This window comes from Salvia hispanica, chromosome 5 (genome assembly GCF_029641045.1).
Source record: "Salvia hispanica isolate PSC_SH4W2 chromosome 5, Shi_PSC_v1, whole genome shotgun sequence".
In the NCBI taxonomy this organism is placed as follows: Eukaryota; Viridiplantae; Streptophyta; class Magnoliopsida; order Lamiales; family Lamiaceae; genus Salvia; species Salvia hispanica.
This window is the reverse complement of record NC_142696.1, coordinates 11,521,717-11,536,209: the sequence shown is the minus strand read 5'-3', so window position 1 is coordinate 11,536,209 and position 14,493 is coordinate 11,521,717. Positions and strand designations below refer to the sequence as shown.

General features: G+C 35.5%; 1 protein-coding gene and 1 long non-coding RNA gene across 2 annotated transcripts; one reads left to right on the top strand and one right to left on the bottom strand.

The window, feature by feature from the left end:
* Positions 1–614: 614 nt before the first annotated feature.
* Positions 615–2,057, bottom strand: LOC125186426 (uncharacterized). The gene is made up of 2 exons (XR_007170443.2): positions 1,981–2,057; positions 615–939 (listed from the first exon to the last, which is right to left on the bottom strand). It is a non-coding gene; the product is annotated as an uncharacterized LOC125186426 (long non-coding RNA).
* A 6,122-nt stretch (positions 2,058–8,179) lies between these two features.
* Positions 8,180–12,331, top strand: LOC125190182 (acetolactate synthase small subunit 2, chloroplastic-like). The gene is made up of 12 exons (XM_048087398.2): positions 8,180–8,483; positions 8,836–9,049; positions 9,181–9,264; positions 9,409–9,477; positions 9,873–9,956; positions 10,329–10,490; positions 10,571–10,654; positions 10,838–10,942; positions 11,069–11,191; positions 11,437–11,589; positions 11,840–11,905; positions 12,123–12,331. The coding sequence occupies exons 1-12, from the start codon at positions 8,248–8,250 to the stop codon at positions 12,204–12,206; spliced, it is 1,464 nt and encodes a 487-aa protein (XP_047943355.2). The 5' UTR covers positions 8,180–8,247; the 3' UTR covers positions 12,207–12,331.
* The last annotated feature ends 2,162 nt before the right edge of the window (positions 12,332–14,493 follow it).

The window sequence follows — 14,493 nt, the reverse complement described above, 5'->3', positions numbered from 1 at the left end:
TTATATTGTCATTACCCATGCTAAAGTTGTGTTCCTTATTTTTCGTAACAGATGTTGCCCAATATATATGGTGGAAAACCAATATCAAGCATGAGGATTCTATCAAGGTTGTCACACTGATAGCTGGGGATCATTCATGGGACGCAGTGGTGAGGGTGCATAGTGAAAATGTAAAGATGATTCGTGGATGGAAAGAGTTCGTCTAAATGATATATTACTTCATCGTTGCATAAGCTTTGCCCAAGCTTTGCACAAGTTCGTCTAAAGAAACAACTGCTCCTTCTCCGTTGCCCAAGCTTGCACAAGTTAATCCAAAGGATCAACTGGCATCTCTCCACGAATGTGGTTGTGCAAAAGAAAGAAAGATAATATCAATCGGATTTGGGTTCGTATGGGATAGTATGAAGCGCTGTGTAGAATTGTCCATCACATCTTCAGGACCGCAAAATCTCTCTCAATAACTATTCTACCTTCGTGTGGCGCATGTTGAACAACTCCACCACATTTTTCAGAGTCTTCGCGTCCGGCCCCTATTCCTTCAAGTGATAACGAACACTTTGTAAGATCTAAGAAACCCTTCACTATTTGCGTATCCATTATCACATAAATAATAGTTTCCTATTAAAATGAAAATGTAGTTGATTTTATATATAGTTGAACGAAAGACAACATCATAATGTGCTTGACAACATCAACATAGCAGGTATGGTTAACTACGGGGACATGCAGGCCATTAGGACGATTCACAGCATCCTGCAGGGCACGGGCATCCCCGACTGAACCCTCCCAACCAGGTAATACATATGTAAAACGCATGTGTCTGTCACACGCTGCTAATGTGTTGGTAGTAATTTGGCCTTTTCTATTGCGAAACCTAGATTTGTCCGCATTATGGATAAAGACGTTGATAAATGTTCCATCCAAAGCATCGAGACACCCCTACATGAAAATATAAAAACAATGTGAGGTTTATTTATTATTAAAACATCAAATTAGGCAACATATGGTTGAAAAGGCCATATTACATAACCTTGAAACTTTTCCATCAACATTCACACAATCATCTTGAATAGGTTTAGGCGTTACGATGAATAAGGTATGCATCTTTAGTATTGCCAACAAAGCCTTATACGTGTATTTAGACACGATTTGTCCAGAGCGCCAATAATCAAAGTGAATGACCCGATTCTTCTTATGGTAAGCGAGGACACCTAAAAATATTGCCATTTGTTCTTCTACATACAAAAACCGCTTGTTGAGCAAACTGCCATACCGACGAAACATAGAGCACAAATTTCCGAATGCATTTTGGTCCATCCAAAAATTGACTAGGGAATCGTTGTCAGTTATACCAACAAGCCTATTCAGATGGCTGATCGGTGTATGCACTCTTCCTGAAATGTTGTAAGGCAACACAACTTGTGTCCGTTTCCTTTTCTTACAGACCCCTAATTCGACGAAACATAGAGCACAAATTTCTGAATGCATTTTGGTCCATCCGAAAATTGACTAGGGAATCGTTGTCAGTTACACCAACAAACCTATTCAGATGGTTGATCGGTGTATGCACTCTTCCTGAAATGTTGTAAGGCAACACAACTTGTGTCCGTTTCCTTTTCTTACAGACCCCTAATTCGGTAAGGATCAAGTTAATCAACAAAATACAAGCAATATTGTAGTTACACATAATATACTCAATCATTTGCATACCATAAGCTCCTTTCTTGTTCGTTGTTGTCAGTCTAGTCTGACTGAACAAAAGTGCGCATATATCCATTTAATGCAAAAAATAATGAAGCATTCCTCTTCAAGATCACGGCTAATTGGACTCAACTATTAGCAAATAATACTGGTGCAAATACTTGGACTCAAATCATAGCAATATTGTAGTCAAAGGTAAACTAACTGACAATACATGATCTTAACCCCACAACCAGATATTACTCCGAAACGAAATAGAAAATTACACATGAGACATACCCTGTTCGGCAGACCGATTCCGCAATGTTCATTTGTATGAAGGAGATCTCGCCTCTGTAAGGGTCGATATGGTGCCGCCGCTTTTGGAATGATTGGCGTGTGTGCAAGACAAATGTTTTTATACTAGGTTGAAATAAAGGGGCAAAATGGGCTTTTCAATTTTCAATAATGCATTTCAGACCCTTCCAGTTGTGTATCGCACTCATTTCGCTTACGTTTGTGCATTTCAGCATAAAAACGTCAGGCCTTCATTAATTGCTTGGGCCCTCCACTTATGGTAACTGTTAGACCAAACAGCCGATTAGTCCATATAAAAGCCTCTAACTAGCCCTAATTGGTAGACCAAATGAGACGTAAACTTCATAAACTTTTGTCATTTTTTGGTTTTCCCATGAACGAAAGTAACATACAAAGTCATGAACTAATAAGGGTGGATGGTATGTCTTTTTAAGCTAACGTGGATACTAACTTGTTAAATCATTTGGGCAAACTACGTTAAAAGTCATTAACATTTCAAAAATTCTGATTTATTCCATGAACTCCGAATGTAGCATATAAAGTAATTTGAGTGAATAGTTAAAGACGAGGATGGCAAACAACAAACGATGGGTTCTTGAACAATGACAGCCCCCGTCTCCTCCTTTATCCGCAACCACAAATCTAGCGCTGGCTTGGGATCAAGATCGGGTAGAGTGAGGCGGGAAAAATTGAGGTAATCGTCGAAGACGATGTCCTTGTCAAATTTGGGGATGGGATTTTGGTTCTTGGAAGAGTGGACGTTGTGAAACTCTAAAATTCAAGGTCTTATGCCCCTCCAATGCGAGCCAGTGGCGGTTCTGCCCTCCACCGATTTCTTGGAATGGTTTGATTCAGTGGCAGAATTGTTGATTCCCGAGTCCCAACTTGGCCAAAAATTGTTTGAGTTTTGTATATTGTAAAACATTTTTCGAGTGCTTGTATATTGTAAAAACTCTTCATTTATTTTCCAAAGAATAAAATAAATTATTTTTGTCACAATGTGTTATGTTTTTACATTTAATGGTTGTTTTACATATTTAAATATTAAAAGGTTATTTGGGTTTTTAATTATGTAAAATCTCAGTATGTTGTGCCCAAATGTAATACTCCCTCTATCCCACTCTAAGAGCCTCTCCAAAGGGAGAGGTAAATGGAAACGTAAAGTATGATAATTGCCGAATTTGTCTTTTTTTTAATGGAAAGACATTCTCCAATGGAAGATGTAAATGGAAAGGTATTATACCTTTTCCATTTTGAGGCGGTATCTTTACCTCTCCATCATAGAGAAGGTAAAAGTGAAAAATCAATTTTCGAGGTTGGCGGGAGATAAAGAAGCAGCAAAATCTTCACAACAAAAATTGAGCATATATTGAATTCTCTTAAATTGGTTGTTGGTTATGAAATTAATTCCACCAAGAATACCATTATATTGTTACACTAATTTTTTAATTAAAAAGACAACAAGAATCACACTTTCACCTCATTCACTTCTGCTCCCAATGCCAAGCAATTCATTTTCAATACCAAGCAAAACAAAATCAAAGGTATAAATCTAGAAAAGAAAATAGGAGAAAGAGATTTGTGTTAGAGAGATTAGGGTACTGATTCGGTTCTTCGTTTGAAGGATTGGGGTTTTGTTTTGTTTGAAGGATTGAGATTCTATATATATTGGGTTCATGTAGAGCAGCGTTGGTGTTTATTTGATTAGTTTAGGGATTTTGTATATTTTAAATGTTTTTTCATCCTTTATATCATTTGGAAAATATATTGTTTAATATTTAATATTTTATGCTTCGATTATGCATTAATACATTTCTTTTACTTTGTGCAGATGGATTATTCATACAATGAGAACATTTTGTTGACTTAGCCGATGATTATGGTGATTATGGGACAAGTTTCGAAATTAACACTTCAAATGTTGTTTCTCCTACAACACAAAAAAAGGGCAACGAAGTTCCAGTTTTCAGTGAAGATGATCAACTTTTGATTGCGGCATATCTTCATACGAGCAAAGATCCGGCTATTGGAAACGGAAAAAAATGCTACTACATTTTGGGGAAGGACAGAAAAATATATTGATGATAATAGAGGTTTTTCCACCCAACGTAGTTGATCTACAATCAAAACGCGTTGAAGAGATATTCACAAACAATGCACCAAATTTTTTGGAGTTTACAGTCAAATCGAACGACTGAATCAAAGTGGACAAAACAAACAAGGAAGGGTAAATTTTGTACAAGTTGTAAATATTCTGTAGTTTTTAAGCTGAGTATTTGCCTAACATTTTTATATGTTTTAGCTTCAAGATGCATACAAGGAATACAAGAGGCATATGGGAAAGTCATGTACTTGTCAGTAGGGAAATTTTGATTCTCGATCCCAAATGGCAAGCAACTTTTCCAAACAAGAGACAAAAATCAACCACCGATGCAAATTTGGATCTTGAAGACAGTGTTAATCAAGATAGGCCTATGGGAAGGATCACTGCGAAAGAATTGCTAAAAAACAAAGGAAAAAGTGTTGTTGTAAGCGTAAGTTCGATTCTTACTCCGGAATTTTTCGAACGAAAAGAAAAGTCGATCGAGAAAAAGCTGAATGACAAGAGAGAACGTTACTACAACATCAACAACAACGTGATCTCCAGCAAGCTTGTTACGAGATGCAAATTATTGATCGGGATATTTTAAGAGTATTAAGCAATAAATTCTGAAAAAAGAGGGGTTTTTGAAATAAATATTAGTTCTTGTGTAGCTTTGTCAACTCTTTTTTCATTTGATAAGCCATTTTTCCCCTACATCTTTTAGTTTAGATCAATCAATTGAGATGATATAAACAATTTCAGATTTTTAATCCAAATTTTCATTTCCCTCCTACAATATGGTTGTGCAACCATGGCGTTTTTTTTGTTTTCTATCCATGTGTCTAATCCTACTACTATGATTCCATGTTTACGTATTGGAGCACCTATCTGCTAAATTACAACTTTACAGTTATATGTAGATTATGACCTCATATTATCATCATCTCCTATGAGAGAATTGCCCATGCACAGCAGTCAACAAAAGCCTATGCCCTTGTTGTCAACAATCTATATAAACTAAGATTAGCAGGCATTAGGCATAAATATGATATTACATTCCACAAATAACAACAAACAATAAGTTCTTCAACTTGTTCCAAATTCAATAGAAAAGAGGGTCCACAAATAACAAAAAACTAAACCAAAACAAAGGTTTCACAAAAAATAAAAACTAAACAAATTAGCAACATTTAGTTGCCATGTAGATTTCATAGGTGCTCAATTAGATCTTCTTTCATTTGAGAATGAGTTTCATTGCTTCTTATCCGACCCAACCTTTCCTAAAGCTCAACAACAACATTTAGGTCTCAATGTAACACTGGACTAAAAGAGTTTATGTTGATTTCATCAAAGTCAATATCACTTGACCCTCCTTCATCTTCAATTATCATATTATGCATTATAATACAAGCTTTCATGATACTCCCTCCGTTCCATAGTAATAGAGTCATTTAGCCATTTTGGTACGTTCCATAGTAATAGAGTCATTTTCCTTTTTAGTAAAAGTCAACACATTTTTCCACACCTACTCTACTCTCTCTTACTTTTTTCTCTCTTCATCTCTCTACATTTTTCATTTTCCACTTTATTCTCCCTTTACTTAACTCACCTAACATAATTTTTCTTAATCTCCATGCCGAAAAGAAACGTCTCCATTACTATGGAACAGAGGGAGTATTTGATAGTGTCTCTAGATCCCAAAAACGGGCAGGCCCACACACAATAAAAAAGCGAGCTTGGAGCATGCCAAAAGCCCTCTCAACATCTTTCCTTACTGCCTCTTGCATTTGAGCAAAATGTTTATGCTTTAAGCTTTGAGGACATGAGATAGTTTTCACAAATACTCCCTATCCAGGATATATACCATCGGCAAGATAATATCCCATTGAGTAATCATGCCCATTAATTTGATAATCAATCGTAGGTGCACGACTAGAAACAATGGTATCAAACACAGAGGTTCGATCCAAAACATTAAGAGATTCTGACATATGTCATATCCAAATATCAGATGATGCTATAACTTCTCATATTATTGGAGTTTGACAATGGCCAGTATACATACGCCAAGTGCTAGTAGTCGAGCTATATCACTGTTGTTTGGAGCCCTCAAGTATTGTGGACCATGTACCTCTACAATTGTGGCCACAAACTCATTCAAACAAACTAGTGTAGCCAATTCTAACATATTCATCCGCAGAATCTGTGGGTTGCCATAAGCAAGTGTGTTTGTGGCTGTCATGACCTTCTGAAGAGAGGACAAACTGGGAAGACGGTAGCATCACATCTTTGGCGAAAATACGCATTCTGAGCTACCACATAGTCAACAATTCGGCTAAAAAGAGGACGACCCATGCGGAATCTCCTACAGAATAAGTTTGCAGGATACACGGGATGCTCGCAGAAGTAGTCGCGATAAAGTCTTTCATGACCTTCTTGCCTACCACGATTAATCACTATATGTCCCGGAATGGAGCCACGATGGCCCCTCGTCCGCTGACGACTCATCTCTTCCTCTTGTGCTGCCGTTATAATGGCGTCAAATTCATCATCTGAATCATTATTCGCATAATCTAAAATATTATGAAAATGAACATTTGAGCATAGAATGAATTGTCCGTTAATTCATATTGTTGCTGCCATATAATCCTAAATGCCCATTCTAGTTAAAATATTACCATTGTTATCTTGTACTCCCTCCGTCCCGGCTAAGATGACACATTGCTTAACCGGCACGGGATTTTAGGAGTTATTGGTTAAAGTGTTTAATTGGAGAGAGATAAAGTGAGTGTAAATATTAAAGTAGAGAGATAAACAAAGATGAATATTTTAATAGGAGTGAGAAAAAGTGGTTGAGTGTATTAATTGGAGAGAGAAAGTTTCCAAAAAAGGAAATGTATCATCTTAGTTGGGACAAACTAAAAAGGAAAACGTGTCATCTTAAGCAGGACGGAGGGAGTAGTTCATTTTTTATGCATAGTAGTATTTAAAAAAGTATCGTTGCATTCTTAGAGTCAGTTGCCTTTTGAAAGGTAAATTTCAGGTAAATACATGATTTACCCTTTTTATTTTAAGAGAGACAAAAAATAGAGCGAATCACGTTTTTATTTTAAGAAATGTGTCATTTAGCATGAGACATCTCAAAAAGGAAAATATGTCAGTTAAAGTGTGAGAGAGAGAGCAGTACATTATAATGTGGTGCTTCACGGGTAGCCGTAAACAAAACAAGTTTTGGTTCAATTACTTAGAAAATTGTTTTAAAATATTTGCGAAATAATGAAAATTAATAGTATTTGATTTTTTATTTCAAAAATTACATCAATCACAATTTAATACTATAAAACTTCTTCTTTCATCTCCAAAAAGTAGTTTATGTTTTAGTTAAGAGTAAAGGTCAAATGTGGTCCCTAACATATGATCGTTTTATCAATTTGGTTCTTAACATTATCATTTTGATTTTTTGGTCCCTCACAAATAAACTCGGACCCGAATCGGTCCTTACTGAACAGAACCGTCAAAAAATAGACGGTGATTGCAATTTGACTATATTAAATTACTAATGGTAATTAATTATACCTAATTATAATTCTTAACTCCTATTAAATTACAAATTATTCATTTCATTTTGCAACTGATACTATCTTTTTTCCAATTTTGCTAATAGGAAAAGAATTATAATTAGGTATAACTAATTACCATTAGTAATTTAATATAGTCAAATTGCGGTCATCGTCTATCTTTTGATGGTTCTATTAAGTGAGGACCGATTCGGATCCGAGTTTATTTGTGAGAGACCAAATAATAAAAAAGATAATATTAAGGACCAAATTGATAAAACGGCCATATGTTAGTGACCACATTTGGCCTTTACTCTTTAGTTAACCCCACAAAATTAATACTATTATATTTTTTAATATTTGAAATATTTTAATTTTCCACTGTTCATTAACACTATTCAAATTAAATCCTTTTTCTTCCACTAAACACTATTCAAATTACTTTTCTTTTTTTTTTTTCCACTCATGGTATTCAAACTACTTCCTTTTTTTGTTTCATTCTATACTTTTTCAATTTAAAATGGAACAAATATATCTTAAATTCTCTATCTAAGCCTTAGCCTCTCTGCTTTCACACTCTCATTACTGTGTCTGTCACATTGACAAACAATGGCGACAACGACTGTTTCACGGTGTCCAGTCACCGGCGCGGCGGCGAAGAGATATCAGCCACATTTCACCACCTCAAGCAATAGAATGCAATTCGGAAGTAGTATTATTAATTACAGGCCACCGAAGCAATTACGAATTGTCAATGCAGCTGTTAACGACGGTGACGCTGCTGCTGTTTCCTTCGCACAGAACTCCTCTCCACCGCATCTTCCCGCCGCTGCCTCTAGGACTAGGTAAGCGCATTTATGTGTTTGTGGTAGTGGTAGAGGCATGCATGGTTACCTACTGTACCAGCTGGCGAGAGTTCATTGAATAAGCCTTGAAAGCGATGCTTTAATGTTGGTTGTTTATTGTATTGCATTGTAGAATAATGGTCGTTTGAATCCAGTAGGGATTATTCTAGTGGTTTGATTGAATTTTTTTTCTGCTTTTTGGGGTTTTCAACTTTTCCCCCTTTTGTGTTTTTGTTGTTGGATTTTGGACTGCTTTGAATGATTAGGGTTTCCACTAGATTAATAGCTTTTTTTGGAATTTGTTTCTTATGGATGAATATTTGGAGGAGAAAATTGAATAGAACTATTTCAGGGCAAAGCGTCACACTATCTCAGTATTTGTTGGGGATGAATCTGGTATGATAAATCGAATAGCTGGTGTCTTTGCTCGTCGAGGCTACAATATCGAGTCTCTGGCTGTGGGGTTGAACGAGGACAAGGCTCTGTTCACCATAGTTGTCTCTGGAACAGAAAAGGTTCTGCAACAAGTTGTTGAACAACTCAACAAGCTTGTGAATGTCTTGAAGGCATGTCCCTATGTCTGACGTTAACTATGTTATTCTAACTTTACACAGTCTTCAATTCTACAGTGCCTTTTCTCGTGTTTGAGATGTTTATGTTTTGCTTTCCTTAATTATCTTCCCATCTCATACGTCAGGTGGAAGATTTGTCGAAGGAACCACAAGTAGAACGTGAACTAATGCTCGTAAAGCTCAATGCAGATTCCAGTACTAAAGGCGAAGTATGGAGAAGTTTTTCACCATCTCTTATCTTTACTAAGGATTCTCAGACATTATCATAATTAACCATGCCCCCATCAAGTTTAATGTAGCTAATAAGATAAACTCACTAATGCTGTTCTTTTGGATGTGGCGTTGATTTTTAGATCAACTGGTTATCGAACGTCTTCAGGGGAAACATCGTAGACATGTCAGAAAACACTTTGACCATGGAGGTTGGGATTTCTTTTTATGCTTCTCATGGTATATGCTTCATTTGGCTTGTGTATACTCATTTTAATTGTTGAGCCTCGTATAATTATACAAATAGAAAACTATTTTGTTTATGTGATGCTCTCTGAAATAAGTCGGCACTGAATGAATTTTTCCCGTAGTCATTTTATGCTACTTCCTCCGTCCCAAGGTAGTTGAGGCATTTTTTTTGGGCACGGAATTTAAGAAATTGATTTGTAAAAGGTTAAAGTGGACAGAAGAAAGTAAGAGAGGGAATAATTTTTACCAATAAATGAAATGACTCAACTACCTTGGGATAAACTAAAAAGGAGTGCGACTCAACTACCTTGGGACGGAGGGAGTATAACTTATAGCTTATTTTCTTATGTATACACAGGTCACTGGAGACCCTGGAAAGATGGCAGCAGTCCTGAGAAATCTCAGTAAGTTTGGCATCAAAGAACTAGCAAGAACCGGAAAGGTAATGATATTTTATGTTTCATATACTGTTGAAATCTGAGGCATGTGGCAGAGTTCATTGGGCTCAACTTAAGCTATCACATGGAGAAGAAATTGTTTTCTTGATCTTGTAAACTGCTAATATATTACTTCTCTTTCTCGGTTGATGATTGCATGTGTCCTTTGGGGTAAATATGGAGGTAGTAATCTGTAATTCTAGTATGCGAGTCTGGAAAAGTAATCTAAAAGCTCTGCTGCTTATAGGACACAGTTAAGAGGATATATAACTGAGTTACATTAACTGATTGAAGTTCTTAAAGTTTTATTTTCCTCAGTGAAGCTTCAAAATATACACTAATACACATAACTTCCATTTCCATAATACTGCACTCAGATTGCATTGCGAAGGGAAAAGATGGGCGAAACAGCTCCATTTTGGAGGTTTTCTGCAGCTTCTTATCCAGATCTTCGGGCAACTATACCCATCAAGGATGATAATGCCAGTAAGAAAATCATTGGAAAGAACACTAATGGCAAACTCAATGGTGTTTCAGGGGTACATATTCTGCTAATTATTGTTTATTCTTCATTTGTTTAATGGATTAGTAGTTGATTAAGTATGCTTCTTGACGGAAGGGTGATGTTTATCCCGTTGACTCTGATGATAACTTCTATCGTCAAATTCTCGATGCCCACTGGGGTGTTCTCTATGGTGAAGATGTAAGAACTTCTGCTCTATAAGAAAACTTATGAGATTATCTTTAGACTCTTTACTCCAAACACTTGTATCTGTGAAATTATTTTGTGGGTACTTATTTACAATAGGACTGAGTAATCCCATATCTGGTTAAATGGCACGCTTTTCCATGCGGATTAGTTTATATTCTAATCTTGCTGCAACAGTCAAGTGGGTTACAATCGCACACACTGTCCATGCTCGTAAACAATTCTCCTGGAGTACTGAACTTGATGACAGGTGTCATATCCCGAAGAGGTTACAATGTTCAGGTAACTTGGCTTGGTTCAACGCACCATTCTCTATCATTAAGATTCCTACTTTATTTTTTTCCTTAATTATTTATTCATTGATAGATTTCTGATTGGAGCATGTATTATTTATCAAATTCTGTTCAGAGTCTAGCTGTAGGTCCTGCAGAAACGGAAGGCATTTCGCGCATAACCACTGTTGTTCCCGGAACAGACGACAGCATTGGAAAATTAGTTCAGCAATTATATAAGTTGATGGATGTTCATGAGGTGATTGAGATTCCTACCAATTCATTTTCTTTCAAAAAATTCATTACTTCTAATTATTGCGTTAAATTCCTCAAGAGCCTTTCTCGGAAATGTATTTCTTATCTATTCGCGAATTTTAGAAGTTTCTAATGACTGCATAATTTTTTGAAGAACATTTCATTTCAGCTTTCGTAACCTGAAGGGAACATTTTACTTCTCACTGAGAGTCGAGATCGCTGACATAAGGTGAGTTATGAATCCTGCAGGTTCAAGTTCTGACACACTCGCCATTTGCTGAGAGGGAACTCATGCTTATTAAGATTGCTGCAAATGCTGCTGCAAGAAGGGATGTGCTTGATATCGCCAACATTTTCCGGGCTAAGCCTGTTGATGTCTCTGATCACACAGTAACATTAGAGGTAGTCTTTTTCCTGGGACTTCACTGTTTGTTTCTATTCCAGCAAGTTTCATTTTGTTTCTTATTCAGTTTAGTGAGTATTAACATCCATAACTGGAACAAGACATCAGTACGGATGCCAGCCACCTGCTTCTTGTCTTACATCACTATCATTCAAGAGTTATTTATTCTTCTGTTGTAAGCAGTATAACTATTTTATTTTTCCCAAAGTCATACTCACTCCATTGGTGATTCATAATCTTTGTTTGAAGGTGACCGGAGATTTCAACAAAATGCTCGCGCTCCAAAGACTATTGGAGCCTTTTGGTATTTGTGAGGTGAGTTTGCCCGAATCACATCCTACTTTGATTCACTTGCAGTTTTCGAAGTATTTAATTTTCGAATATGTCAAGTTGGATAGGATAGCTAACGTATTGATAGTCGAGAAGTTTGAAAAATCACTACACTACTGAAGTTGACATATGCAAGTGTGGCCAAAGTGTTTGTTTTAATTGCCTTCCCTTCTAATCTTTTTCCCGTGCATCGTGCATCAAGGTGGCACGGACAGGGAGGGTGGCATTGTCACGGGAGTCAGGCGTGGATTCGAGATACCTTAGAGGATACTCAATTCCCTTGTAGCATATCAAAAACAAAACTCTCTCGCCGCAGTGTGTTGTGTTTGTTTGTTCTTTTACATTAAACTAGTATCACCCCTCCCTGTGCTATATTAATATATTTTTAAAACATTCATTTTTAATTTTAAATTAATTAAACAAAGTTAGAATTAATATTAACAATGAAAAATATGAACAACAATTTTAGTTATATGAGAATAAAAAATATATACAATTCAACATTGACGCATAATAAATTTGAAACAAATTACATAATATAATGTTTAAACATTAAGTCATGTAGTAGGAAGATAAAAATCTATCATAAAAGAATAATTGCTCATAAGTTTTATACTCCTTCCGTCCCAAGATAAGTGACTTGTATTCCTTTTTGGGATGTCCCACTATAAGTGACCTATTTTCATTTTTAGCAAAAAGTTATCTCTCTTACTTTATTCTCTCTTCTCTCCTCTACTTTTCCCTCTCGCATACTTTACTCTCTCCACTTTAACTTATTTAAATATCATTCTTTAAATTCCGTGCCCAAAAAAAGTAGGTCACTTATCTTGGGAGAGGGAGTAGAACTTATTTATAGTCTAAGCCCGTGCGATGCAAGCTTGAAAGATTAAGTTGAGATTATAAATTATATAAGTATAACATACATGAGTAAAAATATCATAGACTAATTTAGGCAGTACCCAAAGGTTCGGCATTCTTCACGATCCAAGCATGTCTGATGATCTTCTAGGGGACAGCCTTCTCGACGAATCCTTCACGATAAGCTGCACAAAAAGGCCGCGCAATCAAGAAGCGAAGAAAAGTAAAGAAATCGTTATGCACCCTATGTGAAAGTGATAAGGAAAATTACCTGCTAATGAGATCTTTAGCTTCTCTTCTAAAACATCAGGAAATGCTAAATCAACTTTCATTATCCTGCGGTTGTAGTTCCGTAAACACATGATTAATAATCTATATGAATGTGATGCAAAATTAAGATAATATATTTAATTTTTAATGATTCCTCCCACCACAACCGACGGTTACATGCTTTTAAGCTATGGTGGGCAGTTAAAAAAACAAATTGAAGGGAAGATTTTGTAATATTTAATAATTATCATCCAAAATTTACAAATAATTAAATTTATATCCAAAACTTATAATATTTGAAATTAAGGCTAAAAAAACCCCACTCACTCCACTTAATTACATATTTAATGGGCTTTAAATTATATATATTTAATTTAATATAACTTTTTAAACTAAATGACATAAATTTCTCCAAACCCCCCCTTTTATATATTTGTATACATTATATATTTTTAATTTAACACTTAATCACACTTTTAAATGGTAGTATTATTTTGATGGTAGGAAGTATATTATTTAGTATACGTGGAAGCATTCCTATAATTTTATATGCGAGTATATATTTTAATTCACACGTTTTGCCTAACCTCCCAATCTCGCACATTTAAATTTTATATTTTTAATTTATTTAAATATTTATTTTAAATGGACATTTCCCTAAATATCTCTAAAATTTCCCTTATATCCCTAAATACCCCCAAAAACTACCATTTTATATACTGTATAGATTTATGCTTAGAGAACCTTATATGATGGAACCGATCCGAATGAGACTGTTGAATGTATTTATGACGGTCGTGTTGCACTGGCCCGGCCCACTAGATTAACCTGTGGCCTAGGTTGGGCCGTTTGATATTCAGTCGGGCTACATTTTATTTTGTCATGTGCAGTATTGGCCGACAATTCATTATCCTGTATTTTCGCCCATAAATCAAGATAAATAAGAAAGAAGTCAAAAAAACATATACCGGCACGAGAATTAATACACAATTAGTAAAATAAGAGAGAGGAGAAAAAGGATAGTTAAAGTAGTGTCAGTGGATAGTGAGATCCAAATTATTAGTAGTGTCTAATGAGTTGTGATGGTGGATTTAGTGATATAAGTTGTAAATAAATTGATTTATATCGGTAAGAGTTGAGTTGGGGGTCAATTACCACATCCAACTTACGTACGTAACATTTTTATCCTACTTGACATAACTAACTCAAGAGGCTTTCTACGTACTTTTTTTTATCATATTTGTCGTGAACTTAAAAAGTGGTCTAAAATATAATAAACGTTTCATGGTTTTCCATGTAAAATAAGTTTTTGTCGAAAATATCTTATTTGGATTGGTTTGGGAAATAACAATTCGAATGTAAAGTTTGTTATATTTTAGACCAATTTAAAAGTTCGAGAGAAATACCAAATTTTGGCTAAAGTTTATGGTTTTAATATCCCTTTA